The sequence below is a fragment of the Pleurodeles waltl genome, chromosome 11 (assembly GCF_031143425.1).
Source record: "Pleurodeles waltl isolate 20211129_DDA chromosome 11, aPleWal1.hap1.20221129, whole genome shotgun sequence".
Taxonomy (NCBI): Eukaryota; Metazoa; Chordata; class Amphibia; order Caudata; family Salamandridae; genus Pleurodeles; species Pleurodeles waltl.
In genome coordinates, this window is record NC_090450.1 from 354366135 (window position 1) to 354391641 (window position 25507).

Below are 25507 nucleotides of genomic sequence, written 5' to 3' on the forward strand. Positions count from 1 at the left end.
TTACTATGTCTCAGAGGAAGTCTGGTTTCAAGCCCTGTCGGGAGTGGGGGGGGCAAGATGTCCGTCACTGACCCACATTCGGACTGCTCGTTGTGCTCAAGTTCCGACCACGACATGGCCACATGTGATTCATGTCAACACATGAATCCGAAAGCCCTGAAGGAGCGTGAAGCCAAACTCTTTATGGCAAAATCAAAGAGAAAGGAGAAGAGACATCATAGAAAGTCCTCCTCGCTGAAGTCTCATCGGCGTCATCGAGACTCCCGGCGCCATCGGGACTCACGGCGCCATTCGAGCAAGGGGTCTCAATCGAGGTCGCCGTCGGAAGACTTGGGAGGTCAGTCCCACAGTCACTCCACATCCATTGACGCCGTTGCCTTCTCCGACTTTGCCTGGGCAGACGTCTTCAGTGGTTGAGGTGCCACAGCCTCAGGTGTTCTCTCCGGCGTCGCAGACGTCGAGGCCGGCGTCGGGGTCGCCTTCGATCCAGGCACCCCAGTATCCGGCTTTCCCGGCTCCTGGAGCCGATAATACCGCATTTTTAAATGCGATGTTCACCATCTTCCAGCAGATGGCTCCAGGCAGTGCTCAGACTGGTCCTTCGGGGCCGTTGGCTTTCAGCTTGGGTGCTCCGGCGCCGCTACGGCCAGCACCCTTCATGCCCTTTCTCCCCTTGGGGAATGTGGGCTTGGCGCCGGTGTCGGCTCCGGTGTCTGCTCTGGTGGCTCCAGAGGTTTTGGCGCCCGAGGTTTCGGCTCCATCGACGTCGGGGTTTCGGCCAGTGACCCCGACAGGACCATCTGAGACTCTGAGACGCACCTCTCTTCATCCGGCTCCTGTCTCGGCGTCGAAGCTTCCTGTGGTGCCTGACATGGCGTCAGATTGATCCGGCGATCGGCGTCGTTCCTCGACTTCGGCAGATGCCATGTCAACGCCGCGTATTGAGGAAAGGTTGCATTCTAGGAGACGTGTTCTCCGTCTCTTGGAGGAACAGGAATATCAACGGGTCCCGGAGGAAGGAGAAATTGAGGATTCTGGTGAAGGTCTTCATGGACTGGATACAGTTAGTGGTCTTGATACTTCCCCTGAGTGGGACTTGTCATCTCCAGGGGAGTATACTGAGGAGGCAGCGACTTTTCATGCTGTAGTAAGGAAGGCGGCTAACTTCCTCGAACTGCCTTTGCCGGTGGCTACTGTGGCAGAGCCTCTTTTACCATTCAACGAGGCTTTGCTTGAACCGGTACTGGAGGTCTGGAAGAAGCCGGTATCTTCCTCGGCTGTTAATAGGTCTGTGGCCAGGAGGTATCGGGCTGCACCATCTGACCCTGGTTTTCTGTCCAGACACCCTACGCCGGAGAGCTTGGTGGTCCAGGCTTCCTGTTCTGCTAGATCTGCGCCTGGATCTTTTCCAACAGTGCCGGGGGACAGAGACTCCAAAAAGTTGGACTCACAGTCGAAGAAAATATTTTCATCTTGTAGCATGGCGCTGAAGTCCACCAACACTACATGTATCTTGGGGAGGTACATCTATGCTCTTATGGACGAGATCACATCATCGCATACAGAGCTTCCTCAAGGACTCTTGAATATCGTGTCGGATGCTCAGGCTGCTGCAACCCAGGTTATCCAAACAGTGGCTAGAGCGATGGGCACGGCGGTGGTTGCGAGGAGACAGGCTTGGCTTCGCAACTCAGGGTCCCCTTGGACGTGCAGTCGACCCTGTTGGACCTCCCGTTTGATGGGGACCAGCTTTTTGGTGCCAAAGCGGATTCGGCCTTGGAGAGGTTTAAAGAGAGCAGGGCCACGGCCAAGTCATTAGGACTGCAAGCCGCTTCTACTGCCTCCTCCAGGTTTTTTAGGAGGTTTCGAGGATTTGGACGTGGCTCATCCTCCTCTTCCTTTTGGGGGAGATTCCAACAACCTACCTCCTCTCTCACCTTTAGATCAATTAGAGGGAGGGGTAGGGTCCGTACCAGGGGAGCCTCTCAGCAGCACTCTGCCTCTTCCTTGTCCTCTGGAGGGGTGCAGCAGGGGAAGCAGCCTTAGGCTTCCACCAATTCCCACTCACTCCTCTCCTGTAGGGGGAAGGTTACTGCATTTTCTTCACAAGTGGGAAATTATCACATCAGACACCTGGGTTACCAGTATTGTGGGAAAAGGCTACACCCTTCCCTTTCGGGAGTTTCCGCCCCCCATCCCGCCCCGCCCATCTTATTGTTCAAAAGAACACCTCCTGTTATTAGAACAGGAGGTTCAAGTACTCCTTTCAAAGGGCGCGGTGGAGTTGGTTCCAAAGCAGGAAAAGGGTCAAGGTTGTTACTCAAGGTACTTCCTGATTCCCAAGAAGGATGGTCGATTGCGACCAATCCTGGACCTGAGGATTTTGAATTGGTTCCTCAAACAGGAAAAGTTCAAGATGCTGACCCTAGCTCAGGTGCTTTTGGCGTTGAACAAGGGAGATTGGATGGTGTCTGTCGACTTGCAGGATGCTTATTTTCACATCCCAATTCTCAAGTCGCACAGGAAGTATCTCCGTTTTGTGGTGGGGTCGCAGCACTATCAGTTTGCGGTCCTCCCGTTTGGTCTTACTTCAGCACCTCGAGTCTTCACGAAGGTGATGTCGGTGGTTGCGGCAGAACTCAGAAGGAAGGGGATAGCAGTATTCCCTTACCTAGACGACTGGTTGATCAAAGCCATGTCCCCGGAGCTTGTATTGCATCATCTACAGTCGACAACCCAGTTGTTGTTCGATCTGGGCTTTTCGGTGAACGTGCCCAAATCTCACCTAGAGCCCTCTCAACGCCTCCTGTTCATAGGGGCAGTACTGGATACAACATTGAATCGAGCCTTTCCTCCGCCTCAGCGGATTCAAGATATTCAGGAATTGGTTCCAATGTTTCGAAGTGGAGCGGTCGTTCCAGTCCTCAAGGTCCTTTGTCTGCTCGGTCTGTTTGCCTCCTGCATACTGTTGGTCACGCATGCTCGCTGGCACATGAGGGCTCTTCAGTGGTGCCTCCGAAGGCAGTGGTCTCAACACAAAGGAGATCTCGAAGGTACTGTCAAGATCTCCAGAGATGCTGCCGCGGATTTGAAGTGGTGGATTGCGGACGACAATCTTTCCCAGGGAAGACCGTTCACGCAGTCGCCACCAGTGACCACGATTATAACGGATGCTTCCACTCTAGGGTGGGGAGCACATCTGGGGGATCTGGAGATCAAGGGGCTTTGGTCTCCAGAGGAACAGATTTTTCATATCAATCTGTTGGAGTTGCGGGCTGTACGTCTGGCTCTCAAGGCCTTCCTCCCATCCCTTCGCGGTCAGTCGGTTCAGGTCCTGACGGACAATACTACCACGATGTGGTATATAAACAAACAGGGAGGAGTAGGGTCGTACCTTCTCTGCAAAGAAGCTCTTCGACTATGGTCCTGGGCAAAGGACCATCAGATTTGCTTGGTAGCAAATCATCTGGCCGGAGTCTTGAATGTACGAGCGGACGGTCTCAGTCGCCATTTCTCGGCCGACCACGAGTGGCGTCTCCATCCAGATCCAGTCCGTCTAATCTTCCAGTTGTGGGGGTTCCTCGGATAGATCTGTTTGCCACCCGGGAGAACTCGCACTGTCTGCTATTCTGCAGCCTCCAGTATCCGGTGCCGGGGGCTTTGGGGGATGCGTTTCAGAGAACCTGGTGCAACCAGTTGCTTTACGCGTTTCCCCCCATACCCTTGATTCCTCGAGTGTTGAGGAAAATTCGCCAAGACCGGGCCCAAGTCATCTTAATAGCTCCGGATTGGCCAAGGAGGGTGTGGTATTCCGACCTTCTCCAACTCTCACTGTGCCCTCCGTTCCGTCTCCCTCTCAGGGCAGACCTCCTCTCGCAGTCGCAGGGGCAGGTTTTACACCCCAACCTCCAGAGTCTGCACCTACATGCCTGGAGATTGAACGGGCAACCCGAGTTCCTTCTCTCTCCCACCTGATGTAGTGGATGTTATCTTAGCGGCCAGGTGACACTCCACTAAAACTATCTACGCTAATAGGTGGTCTAAATTTGTGGTATGGTGTGAAGAGAGACAGATTGATCCCTTACGTGCTTATTTGTCAGATGTTTTATCTTTTGCTTTGTCTTTAGCGCAGAAAGGTTGTGCAGTGGCTACTATTAAAGGTTACTTGTCTGCCTTGTCAGCCTTCATTTGTCTTCCAGACCAACCATCGTTATTTAAATCTCCTATAGTACTTCGATTCTTGAAGGGCCTTATGAATAAATACCCTGCTAAACCTTTCGTTATGCCTCAATGGGATTTGTCCTTGGTCCTGACTTTCCTTATGGGGTCCCCTTTTGAGCCTATGCATTCTTGCCCCTTAAGGTTCTTAGTTATTAAAACAGTTTTCCTGGTGGCCATAACATCTGCAAGGAGAGTGAGTGAGTTGCAGGCTTTATCGGTAAAACCCCCTTATACAAATTTTTATGGGGATAAGGTGGTGTTGAGGACCAAGGCTGCTTTCCTACCGAAGGTTGTTTCACCCTTCCATTTGGCCCAGACAATTACTCTGTCCACGTTCTATCCTCCGCCTCATCCTTCAAAGGAAGAAGAGAGACTTCATCGCTTGGACCCAAAGAGGGCGTTAAGCTTCTTCATAGACAGAACAAAGGATTTCAGGCTGGATGATCAGCTTTTCATCGGATACGTGGGCAAGAGGAGAGGAAAGGCAGTCCACAAGAGAACACTCTCCAGGTGGGTTGTTCTTTGCATTAAAATGTGTTACTCTTTAGCAAAGAAGGATCCTCCTGATGGTATTCGAGCTCATTCCACCAGGGCTAAGTCGGCCACTTCGGCCTTGGCTAGGGGTGTTCCTGTGGTCGACATCTGCAAGGCCGCAACTTGGTCGTCCCTTCACCCTTTTGCGAAGCATTACTGCTTGGACTCTGAGGTTAGAAGGGACGGCCATTTTGCACGGTCAGTGCTGCAGGATTTCTTGGTTTGACCATACAGGCACCCACCACCGGGCGCGGTACTGCTTTGGGACTCTATTCATTAGGTGAGGAATCCACAGGTAGTTGTATCCATCAGAAGAACGAGTTACTTACCTTCGGTAACGACTTTTCTGGTGGATACATTAGCTACCTGTGGATTTCTCACGGTCCCACCCGCCTCCCCGTTGCCTTTTTGGTCTCACCAAGTAATACTTGAGTGTGCTCCTCTTGCTCTTTAAGACTGCAATAGATTGTGTATATATGGATATTTGTATATATATTTATTTTTATATATATATTTAGTGTATATATGTATTGATAAAAAAAAAAAAAAAGAGAAGGTTATATTAAATCTATAGCCATCTTCTTGCAATGTCATGAGATGTTGCCTTTATCTTTCATTGCATTGGATTCTTGTTCTCAGGCACGTAAAAAATGTTGGTACTGACGTCTGCACGTCGGCGAGGACCTCTTATTGCCTGTATGATGTCAGACGGCGTCGCGTGGGCAAATGTGACGTCCTCGTCGACGTGCAGAAGCTAGGAAGAAGATTTCCGTCGAATGCTGGCGCCATGGGAGTATTCATTAGGTGAGGAATCCACAGGTAGCTAATGTATCCACCAGAAAAGTTGTTACCGAAGGTAAGTAACTTGTTTGTCTCTGACATCACCTACTGGCACTGGCCACTCAGAGGTCTCCAGAGGGTCCCCACACCTTGGAATCCAAGATGGCTAATGCTAGGGACATTCTGGAGGAGCTCTGGGCACCACCCCTGGGGTGGTGATGGACAGGGGAGTGGTCACTCCCCTTTCCTTTGTCCAGTGTCATGTCAGAGCAGAGACTGGGGGTCCCTGAACCGGTGTAGACCGGATTATGCAAGGAGGGCACCGTTTGTGCCCTTCAAAGCATTTCCAGAGGCTCTGGGAGGATACCGCTCCCATGCCTGTAACTCCTATTTCCAATGGGAGAGGGTGTAACACCCCTTTCCTAAAGGAAATTATTTGTTCTGCCTTCCTGTGATTGAGCTGCTCAATCCCCAGGAGGGCAGAAACCTGTCTGAGGTGGCAGCAGCTGGGGCTGCAGTGGAAACCTCAGAGAACTGGTTTGGCAGTACTGGGGGTCCATGGTGGAGCCCCCAGGGTGCATGGAATTGCCCCCCCCATACCAGATTTGGATTGGGGGTTCAATTACACAATCTTAGACACCTCACATGGCTATATTCAGATTTACCATTGTGAAGCTACATATAAGTATTGACATATATGTTGTGCACGCTTATAATGGTGTCCCCGCACTCACGAAGTCTGTGGAATTGGTCCTGGACACCATGGGGGATACCTTTGCTAGTGCACGCGTGCCCTCACACACAGTAACTTTGCACCTAGCCTTCAGTAAATGAAGCTTAGACATATAGGAGATGTATAAGTTACCTGGTGGAGTGAAAAATGGCTGTGAAATAGTGTGTGCACTATTTCACTCAGGCTGCAATGGCAGCCCTGAAGAAAGGTTTGTATGAGCTCCTTATGGATGGCAAAAGAAATGCTGCAGCCCATAAGGATCACCTGGAACCCCAATGTCCTGGGTACCTAGGTACCATATACTAGGGACTTATAAGGGGGGGGGGGGGTCCGTGTGCCAATCAGAATTGGAATATGGAGTCACTAAACTATAGTGACAAATTTGGTACACAGAGAGAGCATAAGAACTGGAGTTCTGGTTAGCAGAACTCCAGTGACAGTCAAGCATACTGACAACACACATAGGCCACAAACTATGAGCACTGGGGTCCTGGCTAGCAGGATACCAGTGAGACAGTAAAAACACACTGGCAAACAGGCCAAAAATGGGGGTAACCATGCTAGAAGGAGGCTACTTTCTCACACCGTTGGCCCAACAGCCCCGTGGAAAGGAGACCGTCGCAGAATTGATGGTCTCCCCCTCGGCCCAATTACAAGGTTTCCACTGGGCTGACCAGTGTAAAAACCTCAAAAGTGAGGTTTCTGCCTGTGAGCCCAGTGGAAACAGTGTGGCGGCATGGGCCTCAACTCCTAATGGAGCCAAGGCCAATGCCGTTGTACAGGGGCCCTCGAAATACACACTGCCTACCATAACAGACAGTATACATTCTGAGGGTGCTGCGCAGTGGGGCCTCTACACCACCCATGCCATAGACATGGGCAGTGCAGGGGCCCCCTGTGGCCCCCAGCACTAGGTTTCTGCCAGACTTTCCTGCCTGGCAGAAACAGGAGTCGTGATCAGCACGGTGGCGCTGAGTTCAACACCACCCTGGCTGAGCAAGAGTCAGACTGCCATCAGCCCACTGGGAACCATATTCCTGGCAGGGATGGCGGTCACCTGGCGATCTTACTGCCAGACTCGTAATGTGGCCTTAAGTGTCTGCTATAGTTATGGTGGGTGAAGCCAACTGTGCATAGTGTAGCAGGGCTGGGACAAAATACAGCTGTAATCCTGTTCTGCCTCTGGCAAACCCTCTGCCAGCAAGGCATGCTCTGCGGCCCAATAAGAGATGCAGGGGAATAAGATTGTGGAACTTCCTAAAGGCCCCCTGATGGCCTCTAGTCCCATAGCACATTGTGACCCAATACAAGGCCACAACTGCCCCCAAATGGGCTATGTTGCAAATAAAAGCCAGAACACCTCGAGGACAAGATACATCTAAATGGACTCCCATCACAAGGAGAGGCAAAGGAGCCACCAAGAGAAGTCCTTGCTACCTTCATAAAGCAAGGAAGGTTTCATATATAAGGAAAATGTCACTTACCCAGTGTACATCTGTCCGTGGCATTAGTCGCTGCAGATTCACATGCTTTGCACATCCCGCCATCTAGTGTTGGGCTCGGAGTGTTAAAAGTTGTTTTTCTTCGAAGAAGTCTTTTCGAGTCACGAGATCGAGGGACTCCTCCCATTTCGGCTCCATTGCGCATGGGCGTCGACTCCATCTTAGATTGTTTTCCCCGCAGAGGGTGAGGTAGGAGTTGTGTATTATAGTAATAGTGCCCATGCAATGGAGTGAATATGTATGTACATAATGTAGTTTAAAATGATATATTTACAAATTTACAAATGTTCAAGATCAACTTCGAAACGGCTACAGGCTCCCAGGGAGGCGGGTGGGCGCATGTGAATCTGCAGCGACTAATGCCACAAACAGATGTACACTTGGTAAGTGACATTTTCCGTTCGATGGCATGTGTAGCTGCAGATACACATGCTTTGCATAGACTAGTAAGCAGTTATCACCCCAAAAGCGGTGGTTCAGCCTGTAGGAGTTGAAGTTGTTTGAAACAATGTTCGTAGTACTGCTTGGCCTACTGTGGCTTGTTGTGCCGTTAACACATCCACGCAGTAGTGTTTGGTAAACGTATGAGGCGTAGACCATGTGGCTGCCTTACATATTTCAGTCATTGGAATATTTCCTAGAAAGGCCATGGTAGCACCTTTCTTTCTAGTCGAGTGTGCCTTTGGTGTACTAGGCAGTTCTCTTTTTGCTTTGAGATAACAAGTTTGAATGCACTTAACTATCCATCTAGCAATGCCTTGTTTTGAAATTGGATTTCCTGTATGATGTTTTTGGAAAGCAATAAATAATTGTTTTGTTTTCCGAATTTGTTTTGTTCTGTCAATGTAGTACATTAACGCTCTTTTGATGTCTAATGTATGTAGTGCTCTTTCCGCTACCGAATCTGGCTGTGGGAAGAACACTGGTAGTTCTACTGTTTGATTCAAGTGGAACGGTGATATGACTTTTGGTAAGAATTTAGGATTTGTTTGTAAGACTACTTTATGCTTGTGTATCTGAATAAATGGTTCTTGTATGGTAAATGCTTGTATCTCACTTACTCTTCTTAGAGATGTGATAGCAATTAGAAATGCAGCTTTCCATGTTAAGTATTGCATTTCACATGAGTGCATAGGTTCGAAAGGTGGACTCATGAGTCGAGTTAAGACAATGTTGAGGTTCTACGAAGGAACTGGTGGTGTTCTTGGTGGTATAATTCTCTTCAGGCCTTCCATAAACGCTTTTATGACTGGTATCCTAAATAATGAAGTTGAGTGCGTAAATTGCAGATAAGCTGAAATTGCGGTAAGATGTATTTTAATGGATGAAAAAGCTAGCTTTGACTTTTGCAAATGTAGTAAGTAGCTTACAATGTCTTTAGCAGATGCGTGTAATGGCTGGATTTGATTAATATGGCACTTATTTGCATAGCAATGTCTAGTGGTTGGTTTCCTAGCTTGTTTTATGACCTCCATACATTCCTGTGTAAGGTCTAAGTGTCCGAATTCTAAGATTTCAGGAGCCAAATTGCTAGATTCAGCGATGCTGGATTTGGGTGTCTGGTCTGTTGTTTGTGTTGAGTTAACAGATCTGGTTTGTTTGGTAGTTTGACATGAGGTACTACTGAGAGGTCTAGTAGTGCTGTGTACCAAGGTTGTCTTGCCCAAGTTGGTGCTATTAGTATGAGTTTGAGTTTGTTTTGACTCAATTTGTTTACCAGATATGGAAGGAGTGGGTGAGGGGGAAAAGCGTATGCAAATATCCCTGACCAACTCATCCATAACGCATTGCCCTGAGACTGATCCTGTGGGTATCTGGATGCGAAGTTTTGGCATTTTGCGTTTTCTTTTGTTGCAAATAGGTCTATTTGTGGTGTTCCCCATCTTTGGAAGTAAGTGTTTAGTATTTGGGGGTGAATCTCCCATTTGTGGATCTGTTGGTGATCCCGAGAAAGATTGTCTGCTAACTGATTCTGAATCCCTGGAATAAACTGTGCTATTAGGCGAATGTGATTGTGAATCGCCCAATGCCATATTCTCTGTGCCAGGAGACACAACTGTGTTGAGTGTGTTCCTCCCTGTTTGTTCAGATAATACATTGTTGTCATGTTGTCTGTTTTGACAAGGATGTGTTTGTGGCTTGTTATGGGTTTAAATGCTTTCAACCCTAGAAATACTGCCAGTAGTTCTAAGTGATTTATGTGAAACTGTGTTTGCTGAGTGTCCCACTGTCCCTGGATGCTGTGTTGATTGAGGTGTGCTCCCCACCCTATCATGGAGGCATCTGTAGTTATTACGTATTGAGGCACTGGGTCTTGGAAAGGCCGCCCTTGGTTTAAATTTATACTGTTCCACCATAGAAGCGAGGTGTATGTTTGGCGGTCTATCAACACTAGATCTGGAAGTTGACCCTGTGCCTGTGACCATTGTGATGCTAGGCACTGTTGTAAGGGCTGCATGTGCAATCTGGCGTTTGGGACAATGGCTATGCATGAGGACATCATGCCTAGTAGTTTCATCACCATCTTGACCTGTATTCTTTGTTTTGGATACATGGTCTGTATTACATTGTGAAATGCTTGTACCCTTTGTGGACTTGGAGTGGCAACCCCTTTTGTTGTGATGATTGTCGCCCCTAAGTATTGCTGTGTTTGACACGGCTGAAGGTGTGACTTTGTGTAGTTGAGTGAGAAAAATAGTTTGTGGAGGGTTTCGATGACATACTTTGTGTGTTGTGAACAATGTTCTTGCGTGTTGGTTTTGTTTAACCAATCGTCTAGGTACGGGAACACGTGTATTTGCTGTCTTCTGATATGTGCAGCTACTACTGCCAGGCATTTTGTAAATACTCTTGGCGCAGTTGTTATCCCAAATGACAACACTTTGAATTGGTAATGTACCCCTTGGAATACAATCCTTAGGTACTTTCTGTGTGAAGGATGTATCGGTATATGGAAGTGTGCATCCTTTGGGGCTAGTGTTGTCATGTAGTCTTGTTGTTTGTGCAATGGGATTACGTCCTGTAATGTCACCATATGAAAGTGATCTGATTTGATGTAGGTATTTAACGTTCTGAGATCTAATATAGGTCTTAGAGTTTTGTCCTTTTTGGGTATGAGAAAGTACAGAGAGTAAACTCCTGTTCCCTTCTGATGAATTGGTACTAATTCTATTGCTTCTTTTTGTAACAACGCTTGGACCTCCAGTTGTAGAAGATCCATGTGTTGTTTTGACATATTGTGTGTTTTCGGTGGGACATTTGGAGGGAAATTGAGAAATTCTATGCAATAACCATGCTGGATAATTGCTAGGACCCAAGTATCTGTTGTTATTTCCTCCCATTGTTTGTAGAACTTGGTTAGCCTCCCCCCCACAGGTGTTATGTGTTGGGGATTTGTGACGTGTAAGTCACTGCTTGTTTTGTGGAGTTTTGGGACTTTGGAACTTCCCTCTACTTTTTTGGAACTGTCCCCCTCTATATTGTCCCCGAAAACTTCCCCGCTGATATTGGCTCTGATAAGAGGGCCTTGTTTGTGAGGTTGTGGGTTCCGTGCTTTGTCCTCGAAACTGTGTTTTACGAAATGTGCCTCTGCTCTGTGGTGAGTAGAGTGCGCCCCTAGCTTTGGCCCTATCAGTGTCCTTTTTAAGCTTTTCGATGGCAGTGTCCACCTCCGGCCCAAACAACTGCTGTCCGTTAAATGGCATATTCAGCACAGCTTGTTGAATTTCCGGCTTGAATCCTGATGTACGCAGCCATGCATGTCTCCTTATTGTCAGTGCTGTGTTCACAGTTCTAGCAGCTGTGTCTGCTGCATCCATTGCTGACCGTATCTGATTGTTTGAGATACTCTGTCCTTCTTCCACCACTTGCTGTGCTCTCTTTTGGAACTTCTTGGGTAAATGTTCTATAAAGTGTTGCATTTCGCCCCAATGAGCCCTATCGTATTTGGCCAACAAAGCCTGTGATTTTGCAATACGCCACTGGTTTGCTGCCTGTGCCGCCACCCTTTTCCCTGCCGCGTCGAACTTACGACTCTAGAGGTGGTGCATCTCCTGAAGTGTGTGAGTTCGCCCTCTTGCGAGCTGCCCCTACTACCACTGAGTCCGGTGTTAACTGTTGTGTGATGTACACGGGGTCTGTTGGTGGCGGTTTATATTTTTTCTCCACTCTTGGAGTAATGGCCCTTCCTTTTACAGGCTCCTCAAACACTTGTTTGGAGTGTTTTAGCATTCCAGGTAGCATGGGGAGACTCAGGTACTGGCTGTCTGTGGACGACAGTGTATTAAATAGAAAGTCGTCTTCAATTGGCTCTGCATGCAGGCTGACATTATGAAACGCCGCTGCCCTTGACACCACCTGTGCGTAGGCTGTACTATCTTCTGGTGGTGACGGTCTAGCTGGATAACAGTCAGGACTGTTATCTGACACTGGCGCATCATAAAGATCCCACGCGTCTGGATCATCCTGACTCATCCCTGTATGAGTTGGGGATTGCATCATTGGTGGAGTGGCTACCGGTGATGGTTGCGGAGAGCGTTGTGGAGACGGTGGCGGAGTTACTTGTTTAGCCACCTTTGCCTGTGGCTGCTTGTCTTTCTCCTGGAAGGCAAGTTTGCGTTTCATTCGAATCGGAGGGAGAGTGCTGATCTTCCCCGTTTCCTTTTGGATGTGGAGCCTTCTTTGGGTGTAGTCTGGCTCCATTGTCTCCAGTTCCTGTCCAAATCTATGTGTTTTCATTTGTGAGGACAGGCCTTGTTCCTCTGTGTAGGAACTTGATTTCGGTTCCGAGGCCGGATGTTTCGGTATCGAAACCTTTTCGGCTGCTTTTTTCGGTTCCGACAACACTTTTTTGCTCTTTGGCGTACAGATTTCTCTGTGCCGACTTGTTTCGGTGCCGCTCTCTCGGTGCCGAGATTGCTCTGACCCGGCGTCTCGGGGTCGAGTCTGCTCTGAGCCGGTATCTCGACCGGAGTCGGATAACTTCGACACATGCATGCCCTTTTTCGGTGCCGATGCCCGGTCACCTATTTTTTGGGTTAAGCCATGGCCTGTTGGCGGTGGCATCCCCTGGGCTTTACTGGTTTTTACGTGAGTCTTGCGTATCAACGTCTTACTCACGGTTTTCGGTGTCTGTTCAGGATCGACCTCTTCCGAGTCCGAATCCTCGATGGAGAAGGCTTCCTCTTCTTCCTCCATGTGTTTTAGTCCAGTCGGCACCGACGCCATCTGTAATCTTCTTGTTCTTCGGTCCCTTAAAGTCTTTCTGGACCAAAATGCTCGACAGGCCTCACAGGTATCCTCTTTGTGTTCTGGCGACAAACACAAATTACAGACCAGATGCTGATCTGTGTAAGGATACTTGTTGTGGCATTCGGGGCAGAAGCGGAATGGGGTCCGTTCCATTAGCCTTGAAGACGCATGCGGTCGGGCCGACCAGGCCCCGGCGGGGAATCGAAAACCCCGAAGGGTTGCCGGAGCTCTTCCGAATTCGGTGTCGATCTGTTGTAACTAACCCGATACCGAACGCAAACAATACCGTCTAATTTTCCGAGTTTTTCACTAACTTTCCGAACCGAAGCGCGGAGCGAAAAGGAACACGTCCGAACCCGATGGCGGAAAGAAAACAATTTAAGATGGAGTCGACGCCTATGCGCAATGGAGCCGAAATGGGAGAGGTCCCTCGATCTCGTGACTCGAAAAGACTTCTTCGAAGAAAAACAACTTGTAACACTCCGAGCCCAACACTAGATGGCGGGATGTGCAAAGCATGTGTACCTGCAGCTACACATGCCATCAAACATATATTTAGCATATGGGGACTAGAGGGGGAGAGATTTTTGGCCTCAGGGGTAATTTCTTCACAGGCTTCAGGAAGCTTATAAGCCCAGTGATTTGCTGCCCTTTAGGTGTTGGGTAGGCTAGCGAGATTCGGATATGTGTGATTTATTGATGCCTTCCACCGGAGGCTACACTGAGGAAGGTTATGTATTTGGCTGACCCATTGTATAGTGGGAACCAACAGCATAATAGCTCGGAGTTCTGTGCAGGCTTCCTCACTCATTTATTTACAGGCCCAAGGATAGTTTGAGCCAGAGGTAGATACAAGGCGTGCCCTGCTGTATAACCAAGTGCTTAAATGGGAAATAATTAATTTGTTAGGACTTAACTGGTTTTCCGTGGTCAGGAGGTATTAGTGACATTGTGGCAGTCCAGGTAGGAAACTGAGCTCATTTTGACAGGAGCAATGCATTCACCAGTTGGAAGTTTCATTCTTTGAGGAACAGTGGGAGTATTAAGAAGCACTCTGAAAGGCTTTGGAACACTTTAGATGGGACACTGGTGACATGCAAGTCTGCTGCTGGTTTGCTCTTCCTCCTGTGCCCAGGGCTTCTCAACTTGCTGCTGTCAATGTGTTGGAGGATGCTTGAAAAGAGTACAGTTCTTCCTCACCCTACAGTGGGACACCTGTCACTACTTTTTATCTCCAGTTATAGAGGTTTAGATTGCCCTGCCTTCCTTTTCTAGCCTGCATTTCTTAGTCTTCAGCTGCTAATTTGTCAACTGACAGACTGCAATACTCACCATGCTCTTTGTCATTTTGATTCAGAAAACCCCTTGGACTATCATAGAACAAACTTGGGGAGAGGATTTCTGTACATGGGGTGAACATCGACCCCTAGAAGGAGGTTGAAAAAAGCCTTGTCCTTAAAAACAATTTCTACATTTCTTTATGCTTTGACCCTTTACTTCCTGAGGCTCTTTTAATGTCTCCGATGCTTGGAAGATACATTTTGGTGCTGTTTTTTGCCATTACCCTTCAAGCCACCATAACAACCACAGACTGACGGCCAGCAAATCTTAGTTTCTATTCAGAAAAGCCTTGTGGGGCCCAAAGAGTATATTTATCTACCAGTAGTGCCAGACCTCTTCTACCATATATCAGCCTGGGCCCAGCTCCCTACTAACCATCATCTAAGATGTCTGGTTAATTGTAGGAAGGTAACATCTTGCCTGGCATGTTACCCCCATTTTCACTGTATGTATGTTTGCTTTTGCCCTTGTGTCACTGGGATCCTGCTAGGCAGGACCCCAGTGCCCATAGTGTTTGCCCTGTATGTGTTTCCTGTGTGGTGCCTAACTGTATCACTGAGGTTCTGCTAATCAGAACCTCAGTGTTTATGCTCTCTCTGCTTTCTAAAATTGTCACTGCAGACTAGTGACTAATTTGACCAATTCTCATTGGCACACTGGTACACCCATATAATTCCCTTGTATATGGTACTTAGGTACCCAGGGTATTGGGATTCCAGGAGATCCCTATGGGCTGCAGCATTTCTTTTGCCACCCATAGGGAGCTCAGACAATTATTACATAGGCCTGCCACTGCAGCCTGAGTGAAAAATACGTCCACGTTATTTCACAGCCATTTTTCACTGCACAGAAGTAACTTATAAGTCACCTATATGTCTAACCCTCACTTGGTGAAGGTTGGGTGCAAAGTTACTTAGTGTGTGGGCACCCTGGCACTAGCCAAGGTGCCCCCACATCTTTCAGGGTAATTTCCCCGGACTTTGGGAGTGCAGGGACACCATTACACGCGTGCACTACACATAGGTCACTACCTATGTGTAGCGTCACAATGGTAACTCCGAAACATGGCCATGTAACATGTCTAAGATCATGGAATTGTCACCCAAATACCATTCTGGTATTGGGGGACAATTCCATGATCCCCCAGGTCTCTAGCACAGAACCCAGGTACTGCCAAACTGCCTTTCCGGGGTTTCCACTGCAGCTGCTGCTGCCAACCCCTCAGACAGGAGTCTGCCCTCCTGGGGTCTGGGCAGCCCCGGCCCAGGAAGGCTGAACAAAGGATTTCCTCTGAGAGAGGGTGTTACACCCTCTCCCTTTGGAAATAGGTGTGAAGGGCTGGGGAGGAGTAGCCTCCCCCAGCCTCTGGAAATGCTTTGATGGGCACAGATGGTGCCCATCTCTGCATAAGCCAGTCTACACCGGTTCATGGATCCCCCAGCCCTGCTCTGGCGCAAAACCGGACAAAGGAAAGGGGAGTGACCACTCCCCTGACCAGTACCTCCCAGGGGAGGTGCCCAGCGCTCCTCCAGTATGTCCCAGACCTCTGCCATCTTGGATTCTGAGGTGTTGGGGGCACACTGGGCTGCTCTGAGTGGCCAGTGCCAGCAGGTGACGTCAGAGACCCCTTCTGATAGGTTCTTACCTCTCTTGGTAGCCAAACCTCCTTTTCTGGCTATTTAGGTTCTCTCCTCTGGGGTATTCTTCAGATAACGAATGCAAGAGCTCACCAGAGTTCCTCTGCACTTCCCTCTTCGACTTCTGCCAAGGATCGACCACTGATTGCTCCAGGACACCTGCATAACCGCAACAAAATAGCAAGATGACTGCCAGCAACATTGTAGCGCCTAATCCTGCCGGCTTTCTCGTCTGTTTCCTGGTGATGCATGCTCTGAGGGATGTCTGCCTTCACCCTGCACTGGAAGCCAAGAAGAAATCTCCAGTGGGTCGTCAGAATCTTCCCCCTGCTAACGCAGGTACCAAAAGACTGCATCACCGTTCCTCTGGGTCCCCTCTCATCCTGACGAGCGTGGTCCCTGGAACACAGGGGCTGGATCCAAGTGACCCCCACAGTCCAGTGATCCTTCAGTCCAAGTTTGGCGGAGGTAAGTCCTGGCCTCCACACGCCAGACAGCAAACCTGTGTACTGCGTGATTTGCAGCTGCTCCGGCTTCTGTGCACTTCTCCAAGGATTCCTTTGTGCACAGCCTAGCCTGAGTCCCCAGCACTCCGTCCTGCAGTGCTCAACCCTCTGAGTTGGACTCCGACGTCGTGGGACCCTCCTTTTGTGACTCTGAGTTCACAGAACTTCCAAGTGCCTGCTCCGGTACTTCTGAGGTTGCTGCCTGCTTCTGCGGGGGCTCTCTGAGTTTCTGAGCATCCCCTCTGTCTCCTCCTCCAAGGGCGACATCCTGATCCTTCCTGGTCCCCAGCAGCACCCAAAAACCTCTACTGCGACCCTTGCAGCTAGCAAGGCTTGTTTGTGGTATTTCTGCGTGGTAAAACCTCTGCAACATCCAGCACGCCGTGGGACATCTTACATCCAAAGGAGAAGTTCTTAGCCCTTTTCGTTGTTGCAGAATCTTCGGCTTCTTCCACCCGGAGGCAGCCCTTTTGCACCTTCATCCGGGGTTTCCTGGGCTCCTGCCCCCCCTGGACACTATCGCGACTCTTGGACTTGGTCCCCTTGCCTTGCAGGTCCTCACGTCCAGGAATCAGTCTTCAGTGTTTTGCTGGTGATTGTGGTTCTTGCAGAATCCCCTATCACGACTATTGTGTCTTTCTGGGGTAGTAGGGTAACTTTACTTCTACTTTTCTGGGTCTTGGGGTGGGGTATCTTGGACACCCTGACTGTTTTCTTACAGTCCCAGCGATCCTCTACAAGCTCCCATAGGTCTGGGGTCCATTTGTGATTCGCATTCCACTTTTGGAGTTTATGGTTTGTGTTGCCCCTAGACCTATGTTAACCTATTGCATCCTATTGTGATTCTACATTGTTTGCACTACTTTTCTTAATATTACTTACCTGTTTTGGGTTTGTGTACATATAACTTGTGTATATTACTTACCTTCTAAGTGAGGGTACTCTCTGAGATACTTTTGGCATATTGTCATAAAAGTAAAGTACCTTTATTTTTAATAACTCTGAGTATTGTGTTTTCTTATGATATTGTGCTATATGATAAGTGGTATGGTAGGAGCTTTGCATGTCTCCTAGTTCAGCCTAAGCTGCTTCACCATAGCTACCTTCTATCAGCCTAAGCTGCTAGAAACACCTCTATTCTACTAATAAGGAATAACTGGACCTGGCACAGGATGTATGTACCACAAGGTACCCACTATAAGCCAGGCCAAACATAACATTAATGTGATGGAAACCTGTTTTATTGCCTTTAGTGTTCTCAAGCTCTAGCTTTGATGTGGCTTCACATGTCTCTCTGCCGACAGAGCCAACTATCAGTATGTTTGAGCTCGGTAGGGGTGAAGTTTTACTTCAGTTTTCCAGTCAACACTGCTGGCAATGCGACTGCTACAATCTTAAGTACATACAACACAATCCATCACCAGACATCAAGCACGTCAAAACTCCAGTTTAATTCAGAATACCTTTTCACAGTGCACTCTGGAGGATGGCCACTTTGGAACAATACCCAGAACACCAGTTTCAGCTCACTGAGAAATTGGGTTATATAGTTAATATAGGTTTGGCATGTTTACAGTTTATCTTGTGTATATCTTAGCTAGCCTGAATTTCCTCCACATAGTTGTAATAATACATGTTAGCTGTTGCTTATGCCTGGTAGGAAGAGCTATTTCTCGAAGGTAACAAGGGATGCCATACTTTGTTGTACCTTCCATGCTATTTATTGTGCAGGCTACCTTGTACGTCCCTGATCTGAATTGCCGCCCTCTTGTCCTGCTCTCTCAAATACAGACCTGCCCCTATCTAACCTACGTTGGGGAACCCTAGTTATCTTAACTCCTTAGAGTAGACTGAGCATTCAGTATTGCTGGCAAATATGGGAATTTTGCTGTTCATTATATTGATAAGGCTTTAGGCTTATGTATAATCTCTGAGTGTATAAGAGAAAGTCAGTGATGGTATGCTGGAGAGATTAGGTTTCTACATACAAATTTAAAGCCCTTCATTTAATACCTACCTTAAACAAGTCAGTGTGGACGTCAGTCAGTGGAATTTGCTGACAAACATATATCTGCCTATTTATACCTGAAAGTCTCTCTTTTCATCCTCACAGAATTGCAGACTGCGTTTGAGGCTAGAAATCTCTTCTGTAGAAGCCTGACGCTCCCTTTCAAACAGTCTGATAGTTTCCTCTTGGAGCATCAGTGCTGCTTCTGCAGTGCTTAGGCGCCCATCAACTCCTCGCTTTCCTTTGTAAGGGAAATAAAGTGCAAATTTACAATGAAAATTAGTGAAATTAATCCTTCTGGAGATAACTGAAGAGAAAAATAATCACTATAAAACAACTTCTGACAAATCCATGAAATTCAGCCTACATTTCAATGCACCCATAATGATCTTCTACCACTCAAACATACACTTCTTTTGAAAAGGAGTCCAACACATATCCACAGGTTTTCCCATTCACATTGTTCCAGCAATGGAAGAAGAACTACACTGAAGACTAAGTATCAATTTCATATTGCTCTACCAAGGAGCCTGATGGAAATTTAGGAAGAATCCCTAGAGTCCTGTCCTACCCCAGATAGACCATTCTTCTGCTACTGCGACTGCTTTGATAATAGTCTAGAGTTCTCCAGACGTGAGCCCACTTTTCCCACTGACAGTGCTCCTCCAATGAAGCTCAAACCTATCCAAGAGGGATCTTCATCTCAGATCACCAATGCTCTATCAATGTACCCAGATAAAGTACACAGCATTTGTCAACCCACTGACACTTCTGTCAAAGGACTGAACCACCAGCCATTGTCATACTTTCCCTGAAGGGAATTTCCTAATATGTATTATTTCATTTATAGTAACCAACAGTGTGCTCATAAGATCGCCAATCCCTAAACAAACCCCCACACACAATGTTATACCTATAAAACATAATAATGTGCTACACACATACTTTCATCTCTCCTTCCACATGCACTTCTTCTCAAGTTTTCTGAAGGTAAATATGGGTTGAAGGGGAGGTCAATTCTTCCATATAATTCTTGGAAGAGTGCAAATACCCTGACCGACTAGCAGAGCAATATGTTAGTAGGATATGATAGCATCAACTGTTACTTAGAATAGTGTCCTAAATTAAAAAGACATACAAATGTTCGAGAATGTTTGCTTGTCCATAGGAATTTTTTGGGATAATTGCGCATAGGCAGAGACCTTCAAATGCCCCCACACACAGAAATAGCTCACGAAATAACACAGTTGACTAACGCTTCCTAGTATGAAAGGGAAAGTCAGAGTCTATATTCATAAAGTTTTAGTTTTTTTGCCTTGTACAAACATATACCAACCTAGTCACTGAAGCTCAACTTTACTTCAAACATGTAATTCCATGTCTATTACATACGAATAATTGCAGCTTCATGAATGAATTCCTGCCCTTCTATAATAAATTACCCTCCCAGATTTTTAAGTCTGCAGACTATTATTGAATGATATTAAGACCTGGGATTCATCTTTCACTACAAGAGCAAACAGTTGCAACATCATGTAATGAAGGGTTCTCGTTTAGGTGATCAAAACATGGATACTAGAACAGGACTGCCAGATACCTTCTTCGAAGTCGGACAGTGATTTTTGTAGCTGCTGAATTTGAATATTGGTCCTGTCTCGTTCAGTCTCTAGATCACTCATCTGACGACTCATGTTAATCACCTCAATTCGTGCGTCATCCTGTAAGAAGAAAAGCATGTTAGGCGTTCCTTGTCCCCAGGATGAAGGAAGGTAAGGCAGATAGTGTACATTGGGTTAAAGTATTTTGGAAGAGATAAACCCCGAGCCTGCGGAATGGTGGAGACTTTCAAATGTGCTGAGCCACATGAAATACATCTATTGCACTGACTGAAAGACCCCCAAGTACAGAACAACCCAGACTTAGAGTGTAGACGCAATATGGGAGGTGTAGTAGGCAGAAGACGGGGGTTATTAGAAAAGAGAAAAAGATCAGTGTTGTTCACTGGTAACATTGAAAATGTTTGTAAAACAGAATTAACAGAAGTGACAAAAGAGGACCTCAGAAGTAACTGTCAATAGCTAGAACATGCAGGGGCAAATTTACTATTATTTCAAACAAAGTAGAGCAGAAGCCAAAGTTGCTGCTCTGAGACGAATAAAAAGACAAGAGCAGGACAGAACCATATCTACAAAAGGTATGTTACTACTGCTCTATTACCAAAAAATGGTGCTCAATTAAGGTGCCTAGAATCACATGCACACCTTTGCACCATAGTGCAAAGGTGTGATGTGCGCAAGCCTGCCATAGGCTTCGTACTTGAAAGGTACAATTCTAGTACAAAACACTATGCTTAGAAAAACATTAAAAATGTTCCCACTTTGTATGTGTACTGTAAAGTGCAGCAAACATGGAAAGTTTGTACATTTTGGAGAAATACTTTTTTCTCTCCTTTGCGCCTGCCATGAGGAGGTGCAATTTTTTGGTGCAAAGCCCAATCTAGGACTCTCATTAGATAGGACGTTGCATCAAAAACCATGGGTGGAAGTGTGAGAATGTCCATGCGCCACCCATGGTAAGCCCTCTTGACACAAAGTAACTCAAAGCAGCACCCAGAGTTACTTTGCATTACGTTTTAGGTAAATTGTCAGGACAAAGTAACTTTTGAGCTGGAAAATAACAACAAATGAACATTTTCATGCTTGCTTCAGGCAAGTCAGGAACTCCCAAGAAATGTGAACAGTAACTAAATGTGGACCATCAATTGACTTTTGGCACAGGGACTAAGGAAGCAGATGTTCAGCTGAAGGAAAATTTAGGCACAATGGACAACAACTGTTTTTTTAAGGCAAGGCGCCTGATGCAACAACCTTTTTTGCCCTCCCCATCCCCCATGACCTCCTTCTCCACAGATTCTTTCACTGCCACCTTCCAACAGTGACGCTCATCTCTCCACTGCCCCTCTCGCACATGCATTACCTTTGTTTTATAGCACTACTCATAACAACCCTGGGGTGTCGGAGCACTTTACATCACATAGGCACGATTTAGAGAGGCAGTTCGGCTTGAAATCAGCTCCGAGGGTCTTCACCAAAATGATGGCTCCAGTGGTGGCACACCTACATCTTCTGGGGATCCCTGTATTCCCTACCTCAATGACTGCCTCTTACATGCTCCAAGTCTGGACCTGCTTGGTCACTTCTGGGATCAAACATGGATGGTTCTCTACAGTTTGGGCCTTCTCCTCAGTCTTCCGAAATGCCAGTTGTCCCCCTCAAAGGATCTCTTCTTCTTTGGGGCACCTTTCAGGATGTATTTGTGCAGGTTTTTTTTTTTGAGAAAAGGATCCTGTGCTTGCAGGCAGCAGCGCAGGATTTGATCTCCAGGGTTCAGGCCCCGGCAAGGCTGGCCTTGCGGCCTTGATACATACAGTTCAGTGGGCACGGCTTCACCTCGGCCCTCTTCTGTGGCATCTGCACAGTTATTGGTCAACGGCACGTCATTCCTTGGACGCCTTAGTTCCTCTGTCTCCGACAGTCTTCTTTGGTGGTCGGACATGAGGAATCTTTCCAAAGGGGTCTAGATGCAACTGGATACTCCTATTGGCCTGACTATGGATGGCAGCAAGTTGGGCTGGGGTGCTACTTTTCTGGACAGGTCCTCCCAGTGCAAATGGTCCCTCCAGGAACGGTGCAGGTCTTCAAATTGGAGAGAATTAATGGCGATCTTCAGGGCACTGACATTTTTTTGTCTTCTGCTTTTCCAGAAGAATGTGCTGATAAAGACAGAAAACACAGTGACAGTCTCCTACAACAATCATCAGGAAAGTACTCGCTCAGCTTTCCTCAATACGATTGCGACTTAGTTAAGCTCTTGGACAGAGACCATTTTATTGCATCTCTCAAAATTTTCCTAGCAGAAAATTACAAACGTCACAACAGCTGACCCTGCCCAGACTGGTCTTTCGCGCAATATGCAACTAGTTCAGCAAGCCTTATCTAGACCTCTTTGCAACCAAGGACAATGCTCAACTGCACCAGTTTTGCTCTAGGTTCCCGGTATCTGATGCGTGGGGAATAGACGCTTTTGATTAAGTGGCTGGATCGTCTTCTCTATGCGTTCCCTCTTTTTCCATTGATTCAAGAGTTCTCTCCAAGTTCCAGCAGGAGAGGGTACTTGATACCGATATTCCCTTATTGGCCACAGAGATCTTGTTTTCTGCTCCTCTTGTCCCTGGCTCTCCATCCTCCTTGGGTACATCCGAAATCCCCTTCTCCCCTCAGACTTTCGGCCCTGGCCTTCTGCCTCAAACTAACTCTGTCAGTTTGGAGGTTGAAAAGTTCAGACTCTTAGCACAGAACCATTTTCCTGCCTTGGTGGATGGAATTCAACAAATCCTATACAAACCACTGGAAGTCTTTTGATACATGGTGCTCTGCTTGTTCTTTTTCTGCACCCACTGTAGTTTGTCTACTGTCTTACACCTTCTTCTAGATAGCTTCACTTGCATCTTTCTATTTCCAGTTTGAAAACTCAATGGTTTGCTAAAAAGGCTTTTAGGTCTTTTTCTGAACCTTCTTCTGTGGTGCAATCTCTGATTTCTAGACTTTTCAGGAGTTTTTTTGTGTTGCAGCCACCGAAAACTCTGCTTTCTCCTGCCTGGAATCTGCCAACTGTCTTACAGGCTTTGCAGTTCAATCCCTTTAAGCCTCTGGATGAGGTGGACTTTAAATTTCTTTCATATAATGGTGCTTTTTCTGGTGGCGATCACATTGGCCAGGAGAACTGGGGAGTTGGATGCCTTGAAATGCTATCCTCCTTTTCTTCGGTTTCTGGATGATGGTGTTGTGTTGCAACCTGATCATGCCTTTTTTCCTAAGGGTAGTTCCATTTCTCATAGGTTTCAAGAGATTATTCTCCATTCTTTCTTACCCTCTTTTGATTTAAGTCTCTAGGTCTCAGCAATTCAGGAAAACTGATGTCTTGTTTGTAACTTTTGCACAGTTGGGGAGAGGCAGGAAGGTATCCCTCTATGATTTTGAGTAGATGGATTAAGTCAAACATCTCAGTGGCCTTTCAGGACTCAGCAGGAGAACTTCAGGTTCAAGGAAGGTCCACAAGGGGTACTGCTGCCTCCTGGGCAGAGGTCCAAGGTGTTTCTATACAAGAAATCATTAGGGCAGCCACCTGGTCCTCGGAACATACTTTTGTGAAGCATTATTGCCTGAACAGTGTTTCTAGTTTACAGTTGAGCTTGGGTGAAGGAGTTCTGAACTCTGCACTTCGATTTCCTCTGTCTGTATTGTGAGTTTTTCAGATTTTTGCATCTGTTAAAACGATGGTGTTGCACTGATACCGTGTTTTATTCCATTAATTCTTCAAGGGACTTACAGCTTTGGTACGCATCATGTCATAATGACTGGGACGAGGGATGTAGGGTTAATGTTCGGGTTACTTTCCGGTGATCTTCATTACCCTTAGTTCATCTTTTCACAGTCATTACACCTCACCTACCGTCCCTCCCTCCTATCAATCCTTTGATGATGGCTTGGATATATACAGGAGAAGCCATGCATGCCAGCTCCCTTTATGGCACCCAGGTTGGGTGGGTGGGGCTGGCATTTAGGATCCTCCTGTTTGTTCCCTGTTGCAAGGTGACATCACCTCATGTTGTAATGACTGTTAAGAGGATAAGATGGACTAAGGGTAATGAAGATTACCGGTAAGTTCTATGCGCACGTAAAGCGGCGACCTGGTGAATAATCTCACAGTACATCTCATAACTCAAGGTATCAACATCAAATAAAGCAACATTTCACAATGCCTCTTGCTGGTGGCTGTCAGTTATGCAGGACTGATTAGAATGAGAGAACTGTTAATTAAAAGGCCAATCTAGTGTAGCGGAAATAAAGTATTAAGGAGGTGTATTTGGGCCACCATGGAATTTGCTTTATATTGATGTTAATTAGGAGTGCTGGAACCGTGGCTCATCAACAATCGCTTTCCACGGCTGGAGTTATAAGAGAGGAGACGCCGGTGGGGTTCTGTGATTTCAGCAGCTTCAGAAACAGAAAGCTTTGACCGTGGCAATTTAAGAATCCCTGACGACACACGCCCGGGCCCTAATCTTTGAAAGCGCCACGCCTTGAGGAAGTGAACATAGAAACTTCAAGGATGTTACGAAACTGTCCTTTGTATATACAGCCTACACAAGATAGGTTAGGCCTACCAGCCCTGTCCCATTTGGAACCTGTTGAGGCCCGATTTATCTCAGTGTTGTGTCCATGATCTTTTCCTCCTCCTTGTTGGTTCCTTTAAAGCAAGTGCGGTGTTGAAAATGTGGCATTCCTGAGGAAAGCGTTTGTTGCCAAAACACACTTGGAAAATTAAGTTGCTGCCACATTAGTGTCATGAAAGAATATAAGGAATTCAGGAGAAAAAGAAATAATATTAAATAGTAGAAAAAACTATATAAAATAGGGCAAGACTGTCAGTAATGATACAAAATAACAGTCGGTATATTCAAGTCCCAAACTGTAATGGATGTGAAAAACCAAAGCGTTTTAAGTTTTTGAGTGTATGGAGGTAAGGATAGGTATGAATGAAGAAGGATGAGGATGAAGATAGTTAGACCTGTCAGATCTTGGAGTGGTTTTTCCCTGTCCGTTTGCTTCTGACCTCCTGTTTTTGATCATGTGCTGAATTTAGTTTTTGCTGGCTTCAGGACTCTGGGCTGACCCGCACTAGAGCACCAGTGCTCTGTCTAAATTGTAATAGTTTATCCTTGATTGGCATATTTGATTTACTAGTAAGTCCCTAGTCCAGTGCACAATGTGTGCTCAGGGCCTGTAAATCAAATGCCACTAATGGACCTGCAGCACTGATTGTGCCACCCACATGAACAGCCCTGTAAAAATGTCTCAGACCTGCCACTGCAGTGTCTGTGTGGGCAGTTTTAAACTGCCAATTCGACCTGGCAAGTACATCCACTTGCCAGG

At 46.9% G+C, this 25507-nt stretch overlaps 1 protein-coding gene across 2 annotated transcripts in view; it reads right to left on the reverse strand.

Annotated features, from left to right (window-relative positions):
- The window catches only part of CROCC2 (ciliary rootlet coiled-coil, rootletin family member 2), an 878259-nt gene that overhangs the window by 214959 nt on the left and 637793 nt on the right, over positions 1-25507 (reverse strand). For both annotated transcript variants that reach the window (XM_069213663.1, XM_069213664.1), the window contains 2 exons: positions 20110-20230; positions 18590-18753 (listed from right to left, as the gene is read on the reverse strand). In XM_069213663.1, the coding sequence (XP_069069764.1) occupies positions 18590-18753; positions 20110-20230 (285 nt within the window). The remainder of the gene's footprint in view (positions 1-18589; positions 18754-20109; positions 20231-25507) is intronic.